The sequence below is a fragment of the Myxocyprinus asiaticus genome, chromosome 16 (assembly GCF_019703515.2).
Source record: "Myxocyprinus asiaticus isolate MX2 ecotype Aquarium Trade chromosome 16, UBuf_Myxa_2, whole genome shotgun sequence".
In the NCBI taxonomy this organism is placed as follows: Eukaryota; Metazoa; Chordata; class Actinopteri; order Cypriniformes; family Catostomidae; genus Myxocyprinus; species Myxocyprinus asiaticus.
In genome coordinates, this window is record NC_059359.1 from 1,777,984 (window position 1) to 1,796,964 (window position 18,981).

General features: G+C 36.5%; 1 protein-coding gene across 3 annotated transcripts; it reads right to left on the bottom strand.

The window, feature by feature from the left end:
• Window positions 1–1,862: 1,862 nt before the first annotated feature.
• Window positions 1,863–18,176, bottom strand: LOC127453637 (nucleotide-binding oligomerization domain-containing protein 1-like). 3 transcript variants are annotated; one of them, XM_051720180.1, is made up of 11 exons: window positions 17,854–18,176; window positions 16,375–16,549; window positions 14,385–16,188; window positions 12,120–12,203; window positions 11,959–12,042; window positions 10,653–10,736; window positions 9,177–9,260; window positions 8,993–9,076; window positions 8,816–8,899; window positions 3,701–3,784; window positions 1,863–3,269 (listed from the first exon to the last, which is right to left on the bottom strand). In XM_051720180.1, the coding sequence occupies exons 1-11, from the start codon at window positions 18,043–18,045 to the stop codon at window positions 3,197–3,199; spliced, it is 2,832 nt and encodes a 943-aa protein (XP_051576140.1). In that variant the 5' UTR covers window positions 18,046–18,176; the 3' UTR covers window positions 1,863–3,196. The 3 variants fall into 3 exon arrangements, with proteins under 3 accessions (XP_051576140.1, XP_051576139.1, XP_051576142.1); XM_051720179.1 differs by having other exon boundaries at window positions 16,375–16,582; XM_051720182.1 differs by lacking the exons at window positions 11,959–12,042; window positions 12,120–12,203 and having other exon boundaries at window positions 16,375–16,582.
• Between the last annotated feature and the right edge of the window lie 805 nt (window positions 18,177–18,981).

Sequence of the window (18,981 nt, forward strand, 5' to 3'; positions counted from 1 at the left end):
TGAACTTTTATTGAACCCGGAATATTCCTTTATTTCACCAGCAGGTGCAATAAAAGATAAGCAGCCAGACTTTCCTGAAATGGTGGCCAGACATTGAATAAAAGATGCAACATTTACATTTTTGTCCCTGGGACATTATCATCAATTTCCCTCAGATCTGTTTAGTTAATGCAGTACATGTAGTTTAGTTTTAAATCACAGTCAGGACATCGTGTACGTTATTTGTAAAAAATAAAATTCCCAGCGTCCCCATTTGAACTGCTTGGAGAGTTGTGGGCATTTCCCAGTACTGTTCGACTGCTTCATACACATGTGCTGCAACTAGTTTTGAAAGTTAGTAATCTGTGATTCTACAAGGGATTATTTCATTCTGTTTGTAGCAGCCTATAGAGTTAGGCCTAATGTGTTTGGTCAGTTAAACTAACCGCGGCCCGTTGATGTTGAATTGAAAAGTGTGACTCCCCAAAGAGGTGCAGATGGCTGATCATTCTGTGGTAAATCAAAGGCCCCATAATAGCTTTAAAGTGCTGCTAATTATGTATTTTGAGGGCGATGAGAACTTGTTTAGAAATGAGGCCATCTGATGGGACGTTGAAAGAGGATGTTGATTTTAGATGCATTCTTCACAGGGCAGGTCGTTGGCATGTAGCAAACGCAGCAATATCATCGTTTAAATGTTGTGTGGGAAACTGAGATATAACTTAAGTAAATAATACATTTAAATGTCACATTTTTTGATGATGTAAATGTTTCATATTTTGCTGCTTTGTGCATAAGTCTGTTCCCGGCACATCTGAGCCTCGATGAATCTGATTGGATCAGTTGTCAGTCAATCAAAGCTTTCAGTGTAGAAGTCGGAGTGTCTTTTTATGCGCTATTTAACTGTCACCAGGTAACTTGGTACTTGATCTAGTTTCAGGCTTTTTTATTTTCATTTTAGGTGGACATAAAACCTACAATTGTACACAAGTTAACTTTAATTCCTGGGATGAGCAGAAATCAGGATATGCATAGGACATGGATGCATAAAATACAACACGTGAAAGTCTAACAGTGCCCATGCAGATGATCATCATTTTTTTTTTAATGATTTAGATTCATTGTAACATTCCAAATATGAAACAAAAAATGTACAGAGATAATGAAAATAAACAAAGAAAAATCTTTTGAAGCACAGATCTTTTAATACTTGTTGAATGTTCCTCTGTGTGTGTGTGTGTGTGTGTATTTGTGTGTGAGTCTGTGTGTTTGTATTTGTGTGTGTATATTTGTATGTGTGAGAGAGTGTGTGTGTGAGTGTATTTGAGTGAGTATTTGTGTGTGTGTGTGTGTTTGTATTTGTGTGTGAGAGTGTATTTGTGTGTTTTTGTATTTGTGTGTGAGTCTGTGTGTTTGTATTTGTGTTTGAGAGTGTTTGTGTGTTTGTATTTGTGTTTGTATTTCTGTGTGTGAGTCTGTGTGTTTGTATTTGTGTGTGAGAGAGTGTTTGTATGTTTGTATTTGTGTTTGTATTTCTGTGTGTGTGTGTGTGTATTTGTGTGTGAGTCTGTGTGTTTGTATTTGTGTGTGAGAGAGTGTTTGTATGTTTGTATTTGTGTTTGTATTTCTGTGTGTGTGTGTATTTGTGTGTGAGTCTGTGTGTTTGTATTTGTGTGTGTATATTTGTATGTGTGAGAGAGTGTGTGTGTGAGTGTATTTGAGTGAGTATTTGTGTGTGTGTGTGTGTGTGTGTGTGTTTGTATTTGTGTGTGTGAGAGTGTATTTGTGTGTTTTTGTATTTGTGTGTGAGTCTGTGTGTTTGTATTTGTGTTTGAGAGTGTTTGTGTGTTTGTATTTGTGTTTGTATTTCTGTGTGTGTGTGTTTGTATTTGTGTGAGTGTGTGTGTGTGTGTGTTTGAGTCTGTGTGTTTGTATTTGTGTGTGAGTCTGTGTGTTTGTATTTGTGTGGGTGTGTGTGTGTGAGTCTGTGTTTGTATTTGTGTTTGTGTGTGTGTATTTTTGTGTGTATTTGTGTGTGTGTTTGTATTTGTGTGTGTGTGTGTGTGTGTTTGTGTGAGTGTGTGTGTGTGAGTCTGTGTGTTTGTATTTGTGTGTGTTTTTGTGTGTGTGTGTGTGTGTGTGTTTTTGTGTGTGTGTGTGTGTGTGTGTATTTGTGTGTGTGTGTGTGTGTGTGTGTGAGTCTGTGTTTGTAATTGTGTGTGTGTGAGTCTGTGTGTGTGTGTGTGTGCGTGCGTGTGTGTGATTTAGGGCTGGGTGATATTCATGATATATTCACAATAACTTTAATGCATTTTTCATTTAGCCAGTAAGGTTTCCTGAAGAGCGTGTCTATCGCAACCCTTTCGACATTTGATCATGTGCAGGATTTTAAAGATCTCTGCACTGCCGTTTGCCGACATTTTCAGTTATCTGGAATACCAAATGTAACACGTTGATATAAATGTTCAGATATTAGAAATTAACATTTTCAATATTTGTAATTAAGTTGTTTATTAGGAATGAATATTTGTTCTGGAAATAATGTCATTATTGATATCAGAAATGATCATGTATGAATCTTATGTGAAAAAGACGTACAGCTGAAACGTGAAACTGGAATTTCTATTACTAAGAAATTATAGATTTAATTGTGGTTGTGAAAATGCAGTTATAGTTATAAATAATTGCAGCTTTTACTAGTTGAAATTCTGTTTTTGATATAAAAAATGTATATTTCTGAGTAATTACGTATTTTTTATATCAAGAATGAACTTTTTTACTAGTAAAAACTGAATTACTGAGATAAAATTGCATTTTCACATTTTAATTTTTTTTTTTACATTTTATTATAGATATCATTCATGCATGTGATTAAATGTTGAAAGAGCTTTCAATAACGTATCATTAGACGATCCTTTGTCTCGCGACTCTTATAAAAGTGTTAAGACAGATGTTTTAATAACGTTTCTCGTAAGTTGCAAAAACAGCGTAAAAGGTTTTTTTTTATAAACTAGATTTTTACTGTTTTCTACTTTAAACATTTTGAACACTATTTGGATTGTTTGGCTGAAATGATAATAATGCAAAAAAATATATAAACTTGTAATAAAGCAGCTTAATGAATGTTGGCTGTTTTGTGCCTAATGTAGGCTACATCAACATCTGTGGTGTTGCACAACATTTCCTCACAGAAACCACGTGCGTTCTGTTTTCCTTCTTAGCAAAAGCGAAGCCTCTCTTCGACCGCGAAGAGTTTTTCTTCTTCTTCACAGATCTGGTTTCCTTTAATACTGTGAACACATCAAAAGATGAGTGAAACTGAAACAACTCTTCATAAGCCACATTACACGAGTCAATATCAGGTTTACGATAAAAGAGAACTAGGGCTCTGTTCCAACACCTACAGAGCTGCCTATTACCTACATAGGTGGCTTCCTTCTAAGACAGCATCTTAACTGAAATGGAACCTCATAACCTACACAACAGACCCTTTGTGTGCTACACAGCAAATACAAAAATTAGTTAAAATAGTCAACTATTTATTGATACTTTTCAGCATTATCAATATTGTTCTCGCTTCATTCACCATTGCATCACTGAGTTTTCTCTTAATGGATAAATGCAACGCTGTCTTAGATTTTGGCCAAAGATCTAAGAGTGGGAGAGAGTCTTAAAATACTACCTACAAAGGCAGCTCACTGTGTTTTGAAAACAATCTTACTTGATTTCCTTCAGTGTCGTGTTGTTGGTCAGGGCTTCCACGAGCTGTTTGGCTCCATGAACAGTCAGCTCGTTTTCTATTAGCCTGTGGAGAATTCAATGGATTATTTAATCTGTCAGAGTTCATTATTTGCAATAAAGTTCATATTTAGTATAAAGATGTCATTTTTTAAATATATACAATAGTAAATAATGAACCTTCACAATCATTTCGTTGTCTTACAGCATACAGGTGCGGTTAACGGCAGAAACATTCATGCAGACTATTTGTAGTATGTGCAACTAAACCAGGTGTGTTGTTATTCAGGTAGCTAGCTATAAACATGTCGACAATTTAACTAAGTTTAATTACGCAAGGTTTTCTTCAAATTGCCATGAAAGAGAAAACTTACTGTAGAAGAAGACCATTTACGCTAATGTCTGCTATAGCGCCCCTTGTGGTAGCGCTGAGAATGCAACGCGTAATTGTGTTATGAATTATGCTTTGACATTTTGCGACGCAACAATGTGCTTGTATGGCAAACCGAACTGCCATTTAATAATGTGCAGGAAATTATAGACAGTTACATTTGCAGTATTTAAAATGCTAACTCTTGATATCAGGAATGGAATTTTAAAAAATTAGTCTGATTCTGTATTTTGCCAATAACTGGTGGTGGAAAAAGCTGATAACCGATTAAATGTCAGTTTTTAAAATAGATTTATAGAATGTTTAAAAAATGCTGTCTTTTCTATAACTGGCACAGACACAGAGGCTCCAAGAGTCCAAAATAAATAACCACAGATGCAGATTATTGTTCAACCAAAATGAAGATCATAACATGGGACTTTTAATTATAAACGAGCCTGAAACACACCAGGAGCTCTTATTTTGATATCACAGAGACTTTGCTCCATTACAATGCTCTAGAGTAACACAGGGAATAAAAAAATATCGGCAACTATCGGTACAGATTTTGCCGATAACCGATAGTTCTAAAAATCAACTATCTGCACCGATTAATCTGTAAAACCGATATATCGGTTTACCTCTAGTAAATAACATTATCACTTGAAAAAACATTACTACTTCATATAAAAAAAGTCACTACTTGCAGAAATACCCATTCTTTATCAAAAATGGAATTTCAACTAGTGAAAAACTATTAATGATATCTATAATTGCATTTTCACTAGTACAGTTTCACAGTTTTCTGTCATTCACTCCTATTCAAAACACAATTACAGATATCTATAATTGCTTTATTAATAGTTGGAATTCCAAATATACATATTTGCTATGTACTTCTTAATAGTAAAAATTTTAATTCCTGATATCAATAAATTCACTGTTACTAGTAGAATTGTCCATTCCTGATATCACGAATTGAATTACAAAAATAATAGTACAAATTATAAAAATACTTTGGTTTTCACTAGTGGCAATGTTAATTTTAGATATCTTTAATGTGATTAACTAGTAAGAAAGATATTTAAGATATCGTATCTATGCTATTTCTCAGATGCAGTTTATTGTTCAACCAAAATCCCAATAATAACCAGAAAAAAATGAAGATTTGGTCTATAACATGGGACTTTTAATAATAAACAACACCAGGGGCTCTTATTTTGATATGACAGAGACTTTGCTCCATTACAGTGCTCTAGAGTAACATGGGGAATAAAAAAATATCGGCAACTATCGGTACAGATTTTGCCAATAACCGATAGTTCTAAAAAGCAACTATCTGCACCAATTAATCTGTAAAACCGATATATCAGTCTACCTCTAGTGTATACTGTATATACAGTATATAATAGAGATCAACAGAATTTTGCCGATACCGATAACTAATGTGGTGGAAAATGACAATAACATATAAATTGGTCAATAGTTTTTAAAATCAATTTATAGAATGTTTAAAAAAAAAAAAATCTTAGTTTTTCCTAAACAGATTTTTCAGATAACCGATTGTTCTAAAAAGCAACTATCTGCACCGATTAATCTGTAAAACCGATATATCGGTCTACCTCTAGTAATTACATTTTCACTAGTAAAAACATGATTTCATATAATAAATTAAGTCACTACTTGCGGAAATACCCATTCTTTATGAACAATTTTATTTCAAAGAGTAAAAAAAATCAGGATCTGTAATTGCATTTTCACATGTACAATTCCACAATTTTCTGTCGTTCACTCCTATTCAAAATGCAATTACAGATATCTATAATTGCTTTCCTAATAGTTGTAATGCTAAATATACATATTTGCTATGTACTACTTACTAGTAAAAAAAAATTATTCCTGATATCAATAATTACATTGTTACTAGTAAAACTGTCCATTCCTGATATCAACAATTGAATTACAAAAATAATAGTGAAAATACTTATTTTTGATATCTGTAATTTGGTTTTCACTAGTGGCGATGATAATTTTAGATACCTTTAATGTGATTGTTACGAGTAAGAAAGATACACTATATTGCCAAAAGTATTCGCTCACCCATCCAGATAATTGAATTCAGGTGTTCCAATCACTTCCATGGCCACAGGTGTATAAAATGAAGCACCTAGGCATGCAGACTGCTTCTACAAACATTTGTGAAAGAATGGGCCCCTCTCAGGAGCTCAGTGAATTCCAGCGTGGTACTGTGATAGGATGCCACCTGTGCAACAAGTCCAGTCGTGAAATTTCCTCCCTACTAAATATTCCACAGTCAACTGTCAGTGGTATTATAACAAAGTGGAAGCGATTGGGAATGACAGCAACTCAGCCACGAAGTGGTAGGCCACGTAAAATGACAGAGCGGGGTCAGCGGATGCTGAGGCGCATAGTGCGCAGAGGTTGCCAACTTTCTGCAGAGTCAATCGCTACAGACCTCCAAAGTTCATGTGGCCTTCAGATTAGCTCAAGAACAGTGCGTAGAGAGCTTCATGGAATGGGTTTCCATGGCCGAGCAGCTGCATCCAAGCCATACATCACCAAGTGCAATGCAAAGCGTCGGATGCAGTGGTGTAAAGCACGCCACCACTGGACTCTAGAGCAGTGGATACGCGTTCTCTGGAGTGACGAATCACACTTCTCCATCTGGCAATCTGATGGACGAGTCTAGGTTTGGCGGTTGCCAGGAGAACGGTACTTGTCTGACTGCATTGTGCCAACTGTGAAGTTTGGTGGAGGGGGATTATGGTGTGGGGTTGTTTTCAGGAGCTGGGCTTGGCCCCTTAGTTCCAGTGAAAGGAACTCTGAATGCTTCAGCATACCAAGAGATTTTGGACAATTCCATGCTCCCAAATTTGTGGGAACAGTTTGGGGATGGCCCCTTCCTGTTCCAACATGACTGCGCACCAGTGCACAAAGCAAGGTCCATAAAGACATGGATGAGCGAGTTTGGTGTGGAAGAACTTGACTGGCTTGCACAGAGTCCTGACCTCAACCCGATAGAGCACCTTTGGGATGAATTAGAGCGAAGACTGTGAGCCAGGCCTTCTCGTCCAACATCAGTGTCTGACCTCACAAATGCGCTTCTGGAAGAATGGTCAAAAATTCCCATAAACACACTCCTAAACCTTGTGGAAAGCCTTCCCAGAAGAGTTGAAGCTGTTATAGCTGCAAAGGGTGGGCCGACGTCATATTAAACCCTATGGATTAAGAATGGGATGTCACTTAAGTTCATATGCGTCTAAAGGCAGATGAGCGAATACTTTTGGCAATATAGTGTATATAAGATATCTATGTTATTTCACAGATGCAGTTTATTGTTCAACCAAAATCCCCAAATTAACCAGAAGAAAATGAAGATCTGGTGCATAACATGGGACTTTTAATAATAAACAAGCCTGAAACACACCACTGGCTCTTATTTTGAAATTTCAGAGACTCTGCTTCATTACAATACTCTAGAGTAACACAGGGAATGAAAAAAATACAAAATATCGGCAACTATCGGTACAGATTTTGCCGATAACCGATAGTTCTAAAAAGCAACTATCTGCACCGATTGATTGGTAAAACCGATATATCGGTCTGCCTCTAATGTGTATATATACTGTATATACAGTATATATTAGAGATCAACCAATTGGGGATTTTGCCGATAACTAAGGTGGCGGGAAAAGCCGATAACAGATAAATTGGTCGTTAGTTTTTCAAATCTATTTATAGAATGTTTTAAAAAAATCTTAGTCTTTCCTAAACAGATTTTGCTGAAAACCGAGCAACTATCTGCACTGATTAATCTGTAAAACCGATATATCAGTCTACTTCTAGTGTATATTTACTGTATATACTGTATATTAGAGATCAATCAATAGGGGATTTTGCAATACCGATAACTAAGGTGGTGGAAAAAGCGATAACCGATAAATTGGCTGGTAGTTTTAAAAATTGATTTATACAATGTTTAAAAAAAATCGTATTCATTCTTATACAGATTTTGCAGATAAAGATAGTTCTAAAAAGCAACTATCTGCACCGATTAATCGGTAAAACCGATAGATTAGTCTACCTTTAATAATTAAATTTTCACTAGCAAAATCATTACATATAAAAATGAAGTCATTACTTGTGAAAATACCCATTCTTTATCAAAAATGGAATTTCAAAAATTGATGATATCTGTAATTGCATTTTCACTAGTACAATTTCACAATTATCTGTCATTCCCTACTATTCAAAATGATATATATATATATATATATAATTACTTTCTTACTAGTTAGAATTCCAAATATACATATCTGCTATGTACTTGTTACTAGTAAAAATGATCATTTTCAGATATCAACAGCTGAATTACAACTAGTAAAAATACTTATTTTTGATATCTGTCATTTGGTTTTCACTAGTGGCAATGTTAATTTTAGATATCTTTAATGTGATTGTAACTAGTAAGAAAGCATTTTAGGATTTTTTTTAAATCTATTGGTATCTGAAATAGTTTTCCAGTACCTGAAATTAATTGGCACCTGTGAAAATCAAATTTCCGATATCAAGAATTAGCATTTTAGCTAGTGAAAACTGAATTGTAGATATCTAGAATTCATATCCTGCATAATTAAATGTCAAAAGGTGGTTGCATTCACATTTCTAAAATATAGAAAGATGATTAAAATAGTGAAGGTATCGTACATCACATGGGTCAGAGAAGAGTTTGACCTGAATGCATCAGCGAGATCTGACGCTGCGTCATCACCGATTCTGTTCTGTATCAACCTGGAAAATGAGCACATTAAACAAAAATTAAAAAAGTATGAACAATCAAAAGGTGTTTGTATGCTGCAAATTGACTAGAAAATTCAGTCTCACCAGAAGATTTTAAGGCTTGTGTTGTCCTTCAGTGCATTTGCCAAACTTCTGCCACCATGAGATGTGATGCCATTGGCAGAGAGACTAAACAGCAATACAATAGTGAATTAGCTCTATCTGAGAGATTAAGTTCTCTAAAAGTAGACAAAAGCATCATTTTATCATGACACAAGACGAGGTTTACCTGAGGTTGGTGAGACTGGGATGATTCCTCAATGCGTCCGCAAAAGCTTCGGCCCCCTCATCACCAATTAAGTTACCCCACATTCTACAAAATCAGCCATAATCGTATTTATTCACATGGCTAAAGCCGCGATTGCTAATAATACTAATCATGCGTCACTTTAAAGGGTTATTTTACCCAAAAATTAACATTTAGTCATTATTCAATCTTTCCACTCATTTCCCCTCATTTTAATGCAAATACGTAATTTCTTTCATCTATGAAACACAAAAGCACTAAACATTTTGTTTAGGCACAGTTGTGGCCCTTAGTGAAAACTTTTGTTTACTTTTTTTTTGTTGTTGTTGTTGTTAACTAGTATCATGCAATTCCCCACTAGATGCCGGAGTCACGTGGTACCCGTTACTTTTCTCATCGTTGGCCAGGATGGGCCAATCACAGTCGTTTATTGTTTCTGGATGAGAATTTTTTTAAATGCTTTTATATGTAATGCTGAGGCAGATTTCCATTCACAGGTATGAATCCTTGCAATTAGAATGTTTTCATAAAAATAAATATCCAGTGTAAAATGTTTTCAAAGGGATATAAACTGTTCTGAGATTTAAATGCTGATGCATGGAGGATTTGGTTTTGGCGTCAAGCGCCCCCTGCAGGAATAAAACTGTATGTCTCACACGACACAGTCAGTGGTTGACAACATGTGCAATGTCAGTCTGTAGGTCTGTTACCCACACAAAACTTTCGTATGAATTTAGAAAACATGAAATGTATCACGAGTCATATGTGGAGTCAGTGAAGATGTTAAATGCATCCATCAGTTGTTTTTTTTTCAGGATGAAGAAAGTAGACTGGCATTTCAGATGAGCAGGTAAGAATTGTAATTTTCTGAAAGGGTTCATGTTTTTCTGAAACATTAACCCTAAGGCTTTTTCTGAATGTTTGATATGATACAAATTGTATAAATACATTTCTGTTCATCTGTGCGTTCATTTGAACTGTTATTATGCACTGTGTAATATGTTGTAATGAAACATTTTTCTATGTAAACATGCGCTAGACAGATGTCTTTGACTGTTGCGCCGAGTCTTGTGCATGAGTGCTGCGCTGTATTTTTTGGTTTATATATCTGTGGATTCTCTCTCTGTGTTGTTCGCACATGAGAGAGTGCACTCTCAGACATGCGAGAGTGAGAAAACTGCACTTTTAATGCAAACATAACTAACACTCCACTTTTATAACTATTTTGCTTAGGAGGTTAGATGCATTGGGGAGTTCTCGTATTCCCTTTGCAGTTCTTTTAATCATATTTGCGATCATTTACGTGATATGCAAGATTAATACTGCCTAACATCTTTTGCGTTTCACAGAGAAAAATACGACATGAGCTGGAAAGACATGAGGGTATATGATTCATTTTTGGGTGATTAATTGATTTAAGAACTACATTTTGTTTATTTTTCAGATAGATAAACTTACCCTACATCAAAGATAGATTTGCTCTTGTGAATAGCGCTAGCAAGATGCTTCCCACCCACACTGGTGATTTGGTTGCAGCCAAGCCTAGCAAAACATAGACAAAATGACATTTATTTAAAATAAACACCAAGTATTTATTTTGCATAACCAGTTAGGAAATTGACATTATGTTTCCATGATGTTTATGATGTGTGCATCGTCTGGAAAGCATTGCATTCTATTTGAAGTGTCAGTTTTGTTTATAAAACATTTAAAAAGGCGTTTAAAACAAATAATAATTCACATTATAAATGGGTCGTTGACAAATAAGGATGATAAAAATGAGTCTTTTAAATGTCTGCTTTAAAACACATGTATCAAGTCTGTAGAAATGTAATCTTTGTGTTCATATTGGCTTCATACATAAAAAAAGAAAAAATTATAACAGTTTTTACAAAAATGTATTTAATGACTTTAAAATGTCAAGAGGTGTAACTATGTGTTAAAATACTTTCCTTGCACCTTGAATACATGAGTGTCCACAACTTTCTCCAGTTTTCAAACATCGGTATTTTTCAAGAGTTTTTGTAATTTTTTTTTGAGTCATGAATATCAATGACCTGAACAAAATGTGCGATTTTATTTTTATTATGATTTCTTTTTTATTATTTATAAAACTACACACAAAGTCATGAGGGTCTAAGGTGGTCCTCTCTGTTTTATGTGGAGGGGTTTTGTGACATGACAACAATATAAATAACACCAAGTTGGTTACACCACCAGACAATTTTTTAAATATTAATAATTTTTTTTTTTGTTATATTATATTTTATATAATATTTTTCACTGATTACTTTTTAAAATAAAAAATAATCAAATATTATTCTTACCTACTTATGCCAAAATTTATTTTTTATTTATTATTATATTTTATGTATTTATTTTTAAATTTCAGCTTTTTATTTTTATTTTTTTTAATTTATTTATAACTGTCTCCAGACGGTTTCACCATTTAGATATTTTTTACTTCAAGCCCCAGAAAAAATATCAAAGTGACTTTGAACACAGAAATTGAAAACATGTTCATCATAGAAGAGGTGTATTCAAGTAATTGTTTTGTGTGAATCGCATTTCAATGTATTTCTGAATGACTTAATAGATCCGGACAAAAAGAAATTAATGACACGTCATTGACCAAAATGTCACCACAAACTGCACTGAACTTTTTAACATCCAGATGAGCAAATCTTCTAGATGAAAACGCACATGTGGAATAGACATCTCACGGTGTACTGGTGCTATCAGAGTATGTTTCTGTGATACCTACTTGACAGTCTTCAAGCGTGGGCATTCTTCAATGATCTTTGCTACCAGTTTGGCTCCGACATCTGTGATGTGATTCTTGTAAAGGCTGTAAATATTGTCATCGATCAGACTGTAGAATTAAAAACGAAACCCATAAAGAGACTGACGTTCAGTTTATCTCACCCCAACACCTTGACAGCTTTGTGTCTGATGAGTTCCTCTGCCAGAACTTCAATACTGCTGTCCGTCAGCTGATTCACACACAATCTGAGAGGGAGGGATTTAAAGGAATAACGCACCCAAAGATTTAAATTCTGCCTTGATTTATTCAGGCCACATCCACACTAATTTAATTTAGTTTGAAAACTCTGTTTTCCAAAGTATGTGGTGATTGAGAGCGTTTCTGAAATGCTCTGCTTTCATTAGGGGAAAACATTGTTCTGGTGTAACGTAGCGAAATAAAAACGTATTAGTGTTGATGTGGCGGTATGACTTTAAATTTGCACTTTTTTTTTTTTTTTTGAGGTTAAGCACTTTTCACATTGAATAAGTTGATTAAGTGTGAACCTGAAAATATTAAGTAAATTCTACATCAGTACTCAATTCAAACAAGTAAAAAATAATGTTCTAGTTTATGAGTAAATATTATTTATTATTGTTTATTATCTTTACAATGTGTAGGAGAAAAAGAAAAAACCTTGTCATATTTATTTGCTAATTTGAGTCCATTTCACTGGTAATAAAATAAGTACATTTAATTTATAAACTTAGTTTGCTTAACTTTTCAAAGTTGGTTTCCCAGCATGCACAGGGCTTGAATAATTAATGAGCTTGCATGGTTTCACTGTTTGCAAGTTGATTTACACCATTTTGATTGTTGATTTTGTTGTTACGTTTGGTAACATCTTGTTTTGTGAAGTCTGAAGTTCATTTTCTACTCAAAATTACCTGTTCATGATAAAAAAAAATGATCTATTGATTGTTACCGTCATCGTGTTTTGTGCACCGAGTGTTCAGGTCTATGTGCGCAGCTCTAGATCATGTGTCTTTGCCGGTAATGCAAGGTGATGTCAAGTAATAGACTACATAGCATGCATTAAGTTTTCCTGTGGAAGGCTTCGGTGTGTCATGTGGTACATTATTACGTTTTAATATATATATATATATATATATATATATATATAAAACGTAATAATATATAATTAATATATATATATATATAATTAAAATGTGGGGGCCTGGGTAGCTTAGCGAGTATTGACGCTGACTACCACACCTGGAGTCATGAGTTCGAATCCAGGGCATGCTGAGTGACTCCAGCCAGGTCTCCTAAGCAACCAAATTGGCCCGGTTGCTAGGGAGGTTAGAGTCACATGGGGTAACCTTGTTGTGGTCACGATTAGTGGTTCTTGCTCTCAATGGGGCGCGTGGTAAGTTGTGCGTGGATTGCGGAGAGTAGCATGAGCCTCCACATGATGTGAGTCTCCGCGGTGTCATGCACAACGAGTCACGTGATAAGATGCACGGATTGACGGTCTCAGAAGCGGAGGCAGCTGAGACTTGTCCTCCACCACCTGGATTGAGGTGAGTAACCGTGCCACCACGAGGACCTACTAAGTAGTGGGAATTGGGCATTCCAAATTGGGGAGAAAAGGGAATAAAAAAACAATTTATAAAAAAATTATTAAAATGCTAGTACAGGGTTTGACATTAACACCCGCCAAATGCGTGTAGAAATCGGCAGTGGCAGGTAACTCCTGTCACTCTTGCTAGCCACTTTGGCGGATAGCCATAGCCCAAGCAAATTTAACTATATTCATCTTGTGTTCAGTGCTTTATAAACAGTAAATATGCTTCTCACACCTGACATGCACATCTGTGTGGGGCGAATGAAGCATAATTTCGCACGAACCGCTGCAGCGCGCATCAGCGTGCTCCAGAGATACAGCCAGAGCTCTGGGACAGTGCAAAGCCAAACTTGCATGACTCAGTCGGGCTTTATGTGATAGCGTGGCTTATGTGACCCATTTGAATTCTAAAGAGAACGTTCTAGTATAAAGCTCTATATCAAGGAATTTGAACCTCTCAGCCCTGACATTAACAGCACAAACGAGGTTAAGAGTGACTGTGTGAAATGCATCAACATCAATTACAGTGTTTTTAAAATACACATCAACATCCAAACTAAAATGTTCTAACTGCAGTAACACTAACTGGTAACTGGTATAGATGCATATTAAAATGATTAGGGCGAGTCTACGACTTCATTTTTGGTGGAAAATTTTCTACAATGCTAAAAGTGCCCGAAGTTGAAGAAACACCCAGTTACACTTGTGAGATCCTAAAGTGTTAAGCTTCATTCTGTGACAGCGTTGCAATAATTTTGGAACCTAAAAATGTTTTGTGGACGCTTTGAGTAAATCTCAACTCTGAATGCATGTTCCTTACCTTACTACAGTCATTTTGCTGAAAGACGGTCTCAGTTGCTTCACGCCATAATCGTTAATGTTATTATTGTCCATGTCGACTCCCAGGTGCTTCTTACGGTGATGGAGTACAAAGTTCAAAGCACTGCAGTCCGCCGAGTAGATGTTACAGAACGCAATCTTGATGTAATCTGCCGATATGCCATTGGCGGTCATCTTGGCTACTTCCTCACTGTTCGTCTCAAATATGCACCGAAGCATCCACAAGAAATTTGGCATTGCATGCACTTTAACGCCCTCCACGTCTGTGGCTTTGGAACAGGGTAGACCCTTAAGATGAGACCTCACGCTGTTCGACAGGTACGTCTTGAGCACCTTGCACTTTTGCTTCAACAAAATTGGTGGAACAAGGTGTTCCAGGAGTGAAGAGTTGGGTTTGGACAAGAGACCACATAAAAATAAGTTGGTGAACTGAAAGTGCTCATTGGTCTGGAAAGGGTCCTTGTCTCTGAGTTTTGACTTTCCCAGACAGGATAAACAGGAAGACGACTTCTTGTATTCACATTTTGAAAAGAACCTCAGAATCGTATCTGGAGGGATTTTTGAGTCCAGAACCAGAGAAAAAGCTGCTAAGAAGGCCTGTAGGGTCACATGAAGAAACTCAAAGGTAGCCGAGCCTCCACATCCATCGTAATGGCAAACAGGTCTCAGAAAGCCAAACTGCAGGTCCTTTTCATCTAATCCGCATGACAACACCTCCTCCATGCTGAACACAAATCCGCCCCTTTCAAGACATTGTAGAGCGAGTTTAGCGAAGGCCAAAAGCTTCTGCTTGCCACTTTTGAAGGTCTCCGCAGGACACCTCATGCTCCATTTCAGAAGTCCAGGACGGGCCGTTGAGTGGCCCAAGAAGACTTCTGAAAGAAGCAAGAAGACATTTGTGAGGGTGATGCAAGAGTCCGGTAACTCGAAGTCATCGTATACAGAGCGGAGATGTTTGAAGCTCTTGAGGATGATCCAACTGAACAACGGGATGGAGCAGAGACTCGACAGGTGAGGGTTGGCATCAAGCTGCTCGTTCACCAGCCTCCTGTATTCCTGCTCGGGAAAGAGTAGAGATGTGTATCTCTTCAGATGTTCAGGTGTAAATCCCCTCAAACACACCTTCTTCCTCAACACTCTGCTTGGGACCTCCGTGCCAGTTCGTGCAGTTAGGATCTTCCGAGAACCCTTGAGCAATTTTCCACACAGCAAATTCATCAGAAGCAGAAGAGGGCTCGTCTTTTCTTCAGGGGAAACCGCTTCGGGAGCACTGTCCAGGTCAAAATCCATTTGGATTTCATCATATCCATCAAACGTGAAAAGTACTGTCTCGGGGAATCGTAAGATGAAGTTAAAGACCTCATTATCAGGGTCTCCATCAGGATAGCAATTGTGCTTGAAGATCAAGTCCTTCAACGAGATCTCATACGACTCCTTGAAGGCACTGAACATCCTGCACCTGAATTTGAAGAAGAACTTGGCACGAGTGCTCAGCTCCCGTCTGGACCACAAGTTCTGCAGTTTCTGAAGAACAATTGATTTGCCTACACCAGCATCACCGATGATGAAGATGGTCTCAGCCTGCTGGTTGAAGACCCCCTGGTCTTCTAGAAGTTCATCCAGACTCTGTAAGTAGCCCAGACTCTCATCCCTGCTGCTCAAGATTTCCATCTGTGTGTCCGTGTAAAGATCTTCCAGTGGCGTTTCGTCGCTCTTCGAGTAGGACATGATGAACTGAGTGTCTCTTCCCAGCTCATTTCGGAGCTTCTCACAGTATTTGCTAACTGTGAAGATGCAAGACAGTTAGTGCACCAAAACAGCTGGAAAAAGGTCTGATCATTGTTAGAATCATGTCATTGATGCAAAAAAAAAGAAAGAAAGAAAAACATTCATATTGTAACTATGGACCTTGATGAATTGTGTATTTCTGAAATGGTTTTATATATCATTTTAAATGAAAACACACTTACTTGGGTCTGTGTTAATCACTGGTATAATGCTTATATTGTCTAATGGTGTGTACTGAATATCACTGAACCAAGGCCGCAGGTCAATATAAGCATCGTATGCTTCATGAAGTATGTGTATGAAGTATGCAGAACACTCCTCTCCTTTACTCTGCACCAGCTCCAAGATCTTGCGTACCTGCAGGTGGGTGTCTGTTTTAGATCTTTTCATCTGGAAAGCATCACAATCTAATTAAAATCTTAAAATCAGATTTGCAAAGATTTTAAATCATAAACGTCTCAAAGACGTCTGCTGAATGTCTTCTTGTCATCCAAGACATAACTATCGACAAACGCCTTATAGACGTATTGAAAATGAGCAAACAACGTAACATATATGCTGATATTAACCAAGTGCTGAAAAAGTATTGTTCAGTTTTAGTTCATGTTCATTAATTTCTCATTTCAGAAATGCACGAAAAACTGATGTCAATTTAAAAGGCTTATTTAAAGCAATCAAACTATAGCTGCCTTAGACTAATTATTAGGACAAAAGGTGTCCCGACTGTAAGTCCACTGTGACGTGGTACATGACTTGTAAAATCGGGACTGTCCCAGGTTTAAAGTGTTGTCTGGTCACCCTAACTGCGAATGCCAGCCGATTCTCCAGTGTGGACCACCAGTGCCCAACTGATCGTCTTAATGCTGAATCGCATGAAGACGAAACCCTGTCTGCATTCAGTGAACATTTTACGGTTTTGTGTACTGGGTCTGACTATTTGATGAGAGAGCTGCAATAAACATGGTGAGTTTAGGAGAATAAATGTTTTATAGAATTTAATATTAACTGAGATGAATTTATCTGAACAATTAAACGGCAGAGAAATTTTATTCTGTCTCACAGCTTTGAGGAAGAACAGACGACGATGCAGGTTGACCAATCAGAAGAAAGGGGCGTTTCAGGTCCACCCATATGTGCGAATCAAATATTCAAGCCCTATATTAGTGAAATCAAATAATCAAAAGGCACAGCGTCTCGTGGCTATTTTTCCAATTTCCCCATTTTCCTATTTTTAACTTGAGCATTAAACCGAAATGACGAAAAACAAGTCATTATTGTTTTTTTAATGTTGGTTTCGTAAACGAATAATGAAATAAGTCATTTTTTTGTTTGTTTTTCTGATTTTGAATTCCTAATTGAATATGAAATGAACGAATGATGCAAGGATTGAAAATGCACACAGAAGTCACGCTGGGGTCTCAAGAGGATAGTTTTGATTAAAAAAAAAAAAAAACATTTTTGGTCACTACACAACTCCCATACTTCCATACATGTTATTTCATAGTTTTGAAGACTTTACTATTCTAAAATATGGAAAATAATAATAAAGAGTGAGTAGGTGTGCCCAAACTTTGGACCGGGAGTATTTACACGGTACACTAAAGGTTTTTCAAAGAATACCTTGGTACATGTCCAAAATAAGGTGTTGGTTAGTATTGTACCTGGTCAGTTTTGGTGGTGCTGCGTTGTATGATCTCTATATCTTCAGTGCAGATGAAGCCGTTCAGCAGCAGGTTGTCCAGAATACACTGTGTGTTCTTCACCTGATCCACCAGCAGCTCTCGATGTAAAGTGAGCAGTGTTAGGTGTGAGGAAGCACAGGTGTACATCCCCTCTTTCACAAAAGAGTCCATTTCCAACAATTAAATCAAGACTCTGTTGCCAAATCCTTTTAGAGACATACGGACTGAGTAAAAGATGAGTGTCTCTGACATGAAGAATACGTAGAAACTTCAGGAGTGTTACTGACTGTTGTTGTTGAGCTCATTCCAGCAGAAGAGGAAGTGAAACTAACGTCAAGAAATATGACCTCGTTCCCTGATAAACGCCCTGGATTGTCTCATTTCTGCAGTTTTAAACAATGCTTGAATGTGGATATTGTGGCGAGATCAGAGATTACTACCTTATTAAAATCCGCAACAATTTCACTCGTTAATCTGGTTTGGCATTGATTACCAAAAAACAAAAGGAGGCAAAAATAGTGAGGCACTTACAATGGAAGTAAATGGGGCCAATCTGTAAACATTGCAGCGTGAAGCATTTACACATTTCCCATTGATCATGGTATAAATATTGGGGGGGTTGTACTTGCTTGTTTTGATTATTGGAGGGGTTACCTGCCCCCCATACCTCCGGAATCTAAGCCCCTGGTGCAATCCAATTACAACATAATTAGTTACTGTAATCTAATTACTTTTAAGTAAAAAAAAGTAGTGTAATTCATTACATTTTAAATTCTTGTAATCAGATTACAGTTACTGACTTTCAATTAACCCTTAAATGCATACCTTGGGTCTTTAGAGACCCAGGACCTAATTTCGCCCTCTGTACCTCATATCCATTTTTTGGAGTTGTGCCCAAAACTTTTTAGTATTACTCAATCTATCTCTTATAAATAGTGTAACACAAAAACACTTCCATAAATTATATTTTTTATGATTATTTTATATCTATATAAGTTTACTATCACAGGATATCCATTTCTTTGTTTATTACAAGAGTAATTAGTACTATATTCATACAAATAAACACTATATTACTTGATATTCTGGGCAACAATGAATTATCAA

What these genes read in the sequence shown, in the direction of transcription:
- LOC127453637 (XM_051720179.1), bottom strand. Translation starts at nt 18,045, where the DNA reads ATGGACTCTTTTGTGAAAGAGGGGATGTACACCTGTGCTTCCTCACAC. An exon ending in AAAGCTGTCAAGGTGTTGGG is followed by an intron (nt 12,043 to 12,119) that starts GTGAGATAAACT and finishes CAATATTTACAG; the next exon opens with CCTTTACAAGAATCACATCA. An exon ending in CCCAGTCTCACCAACCTCAG is followed by an intron (nt 9,077 to 9,176) that starts GTAAACCTCGTC and finishes ATTGCTGTTTAG; the next exon opens with TCTCTCTGCCAATGGCATCA.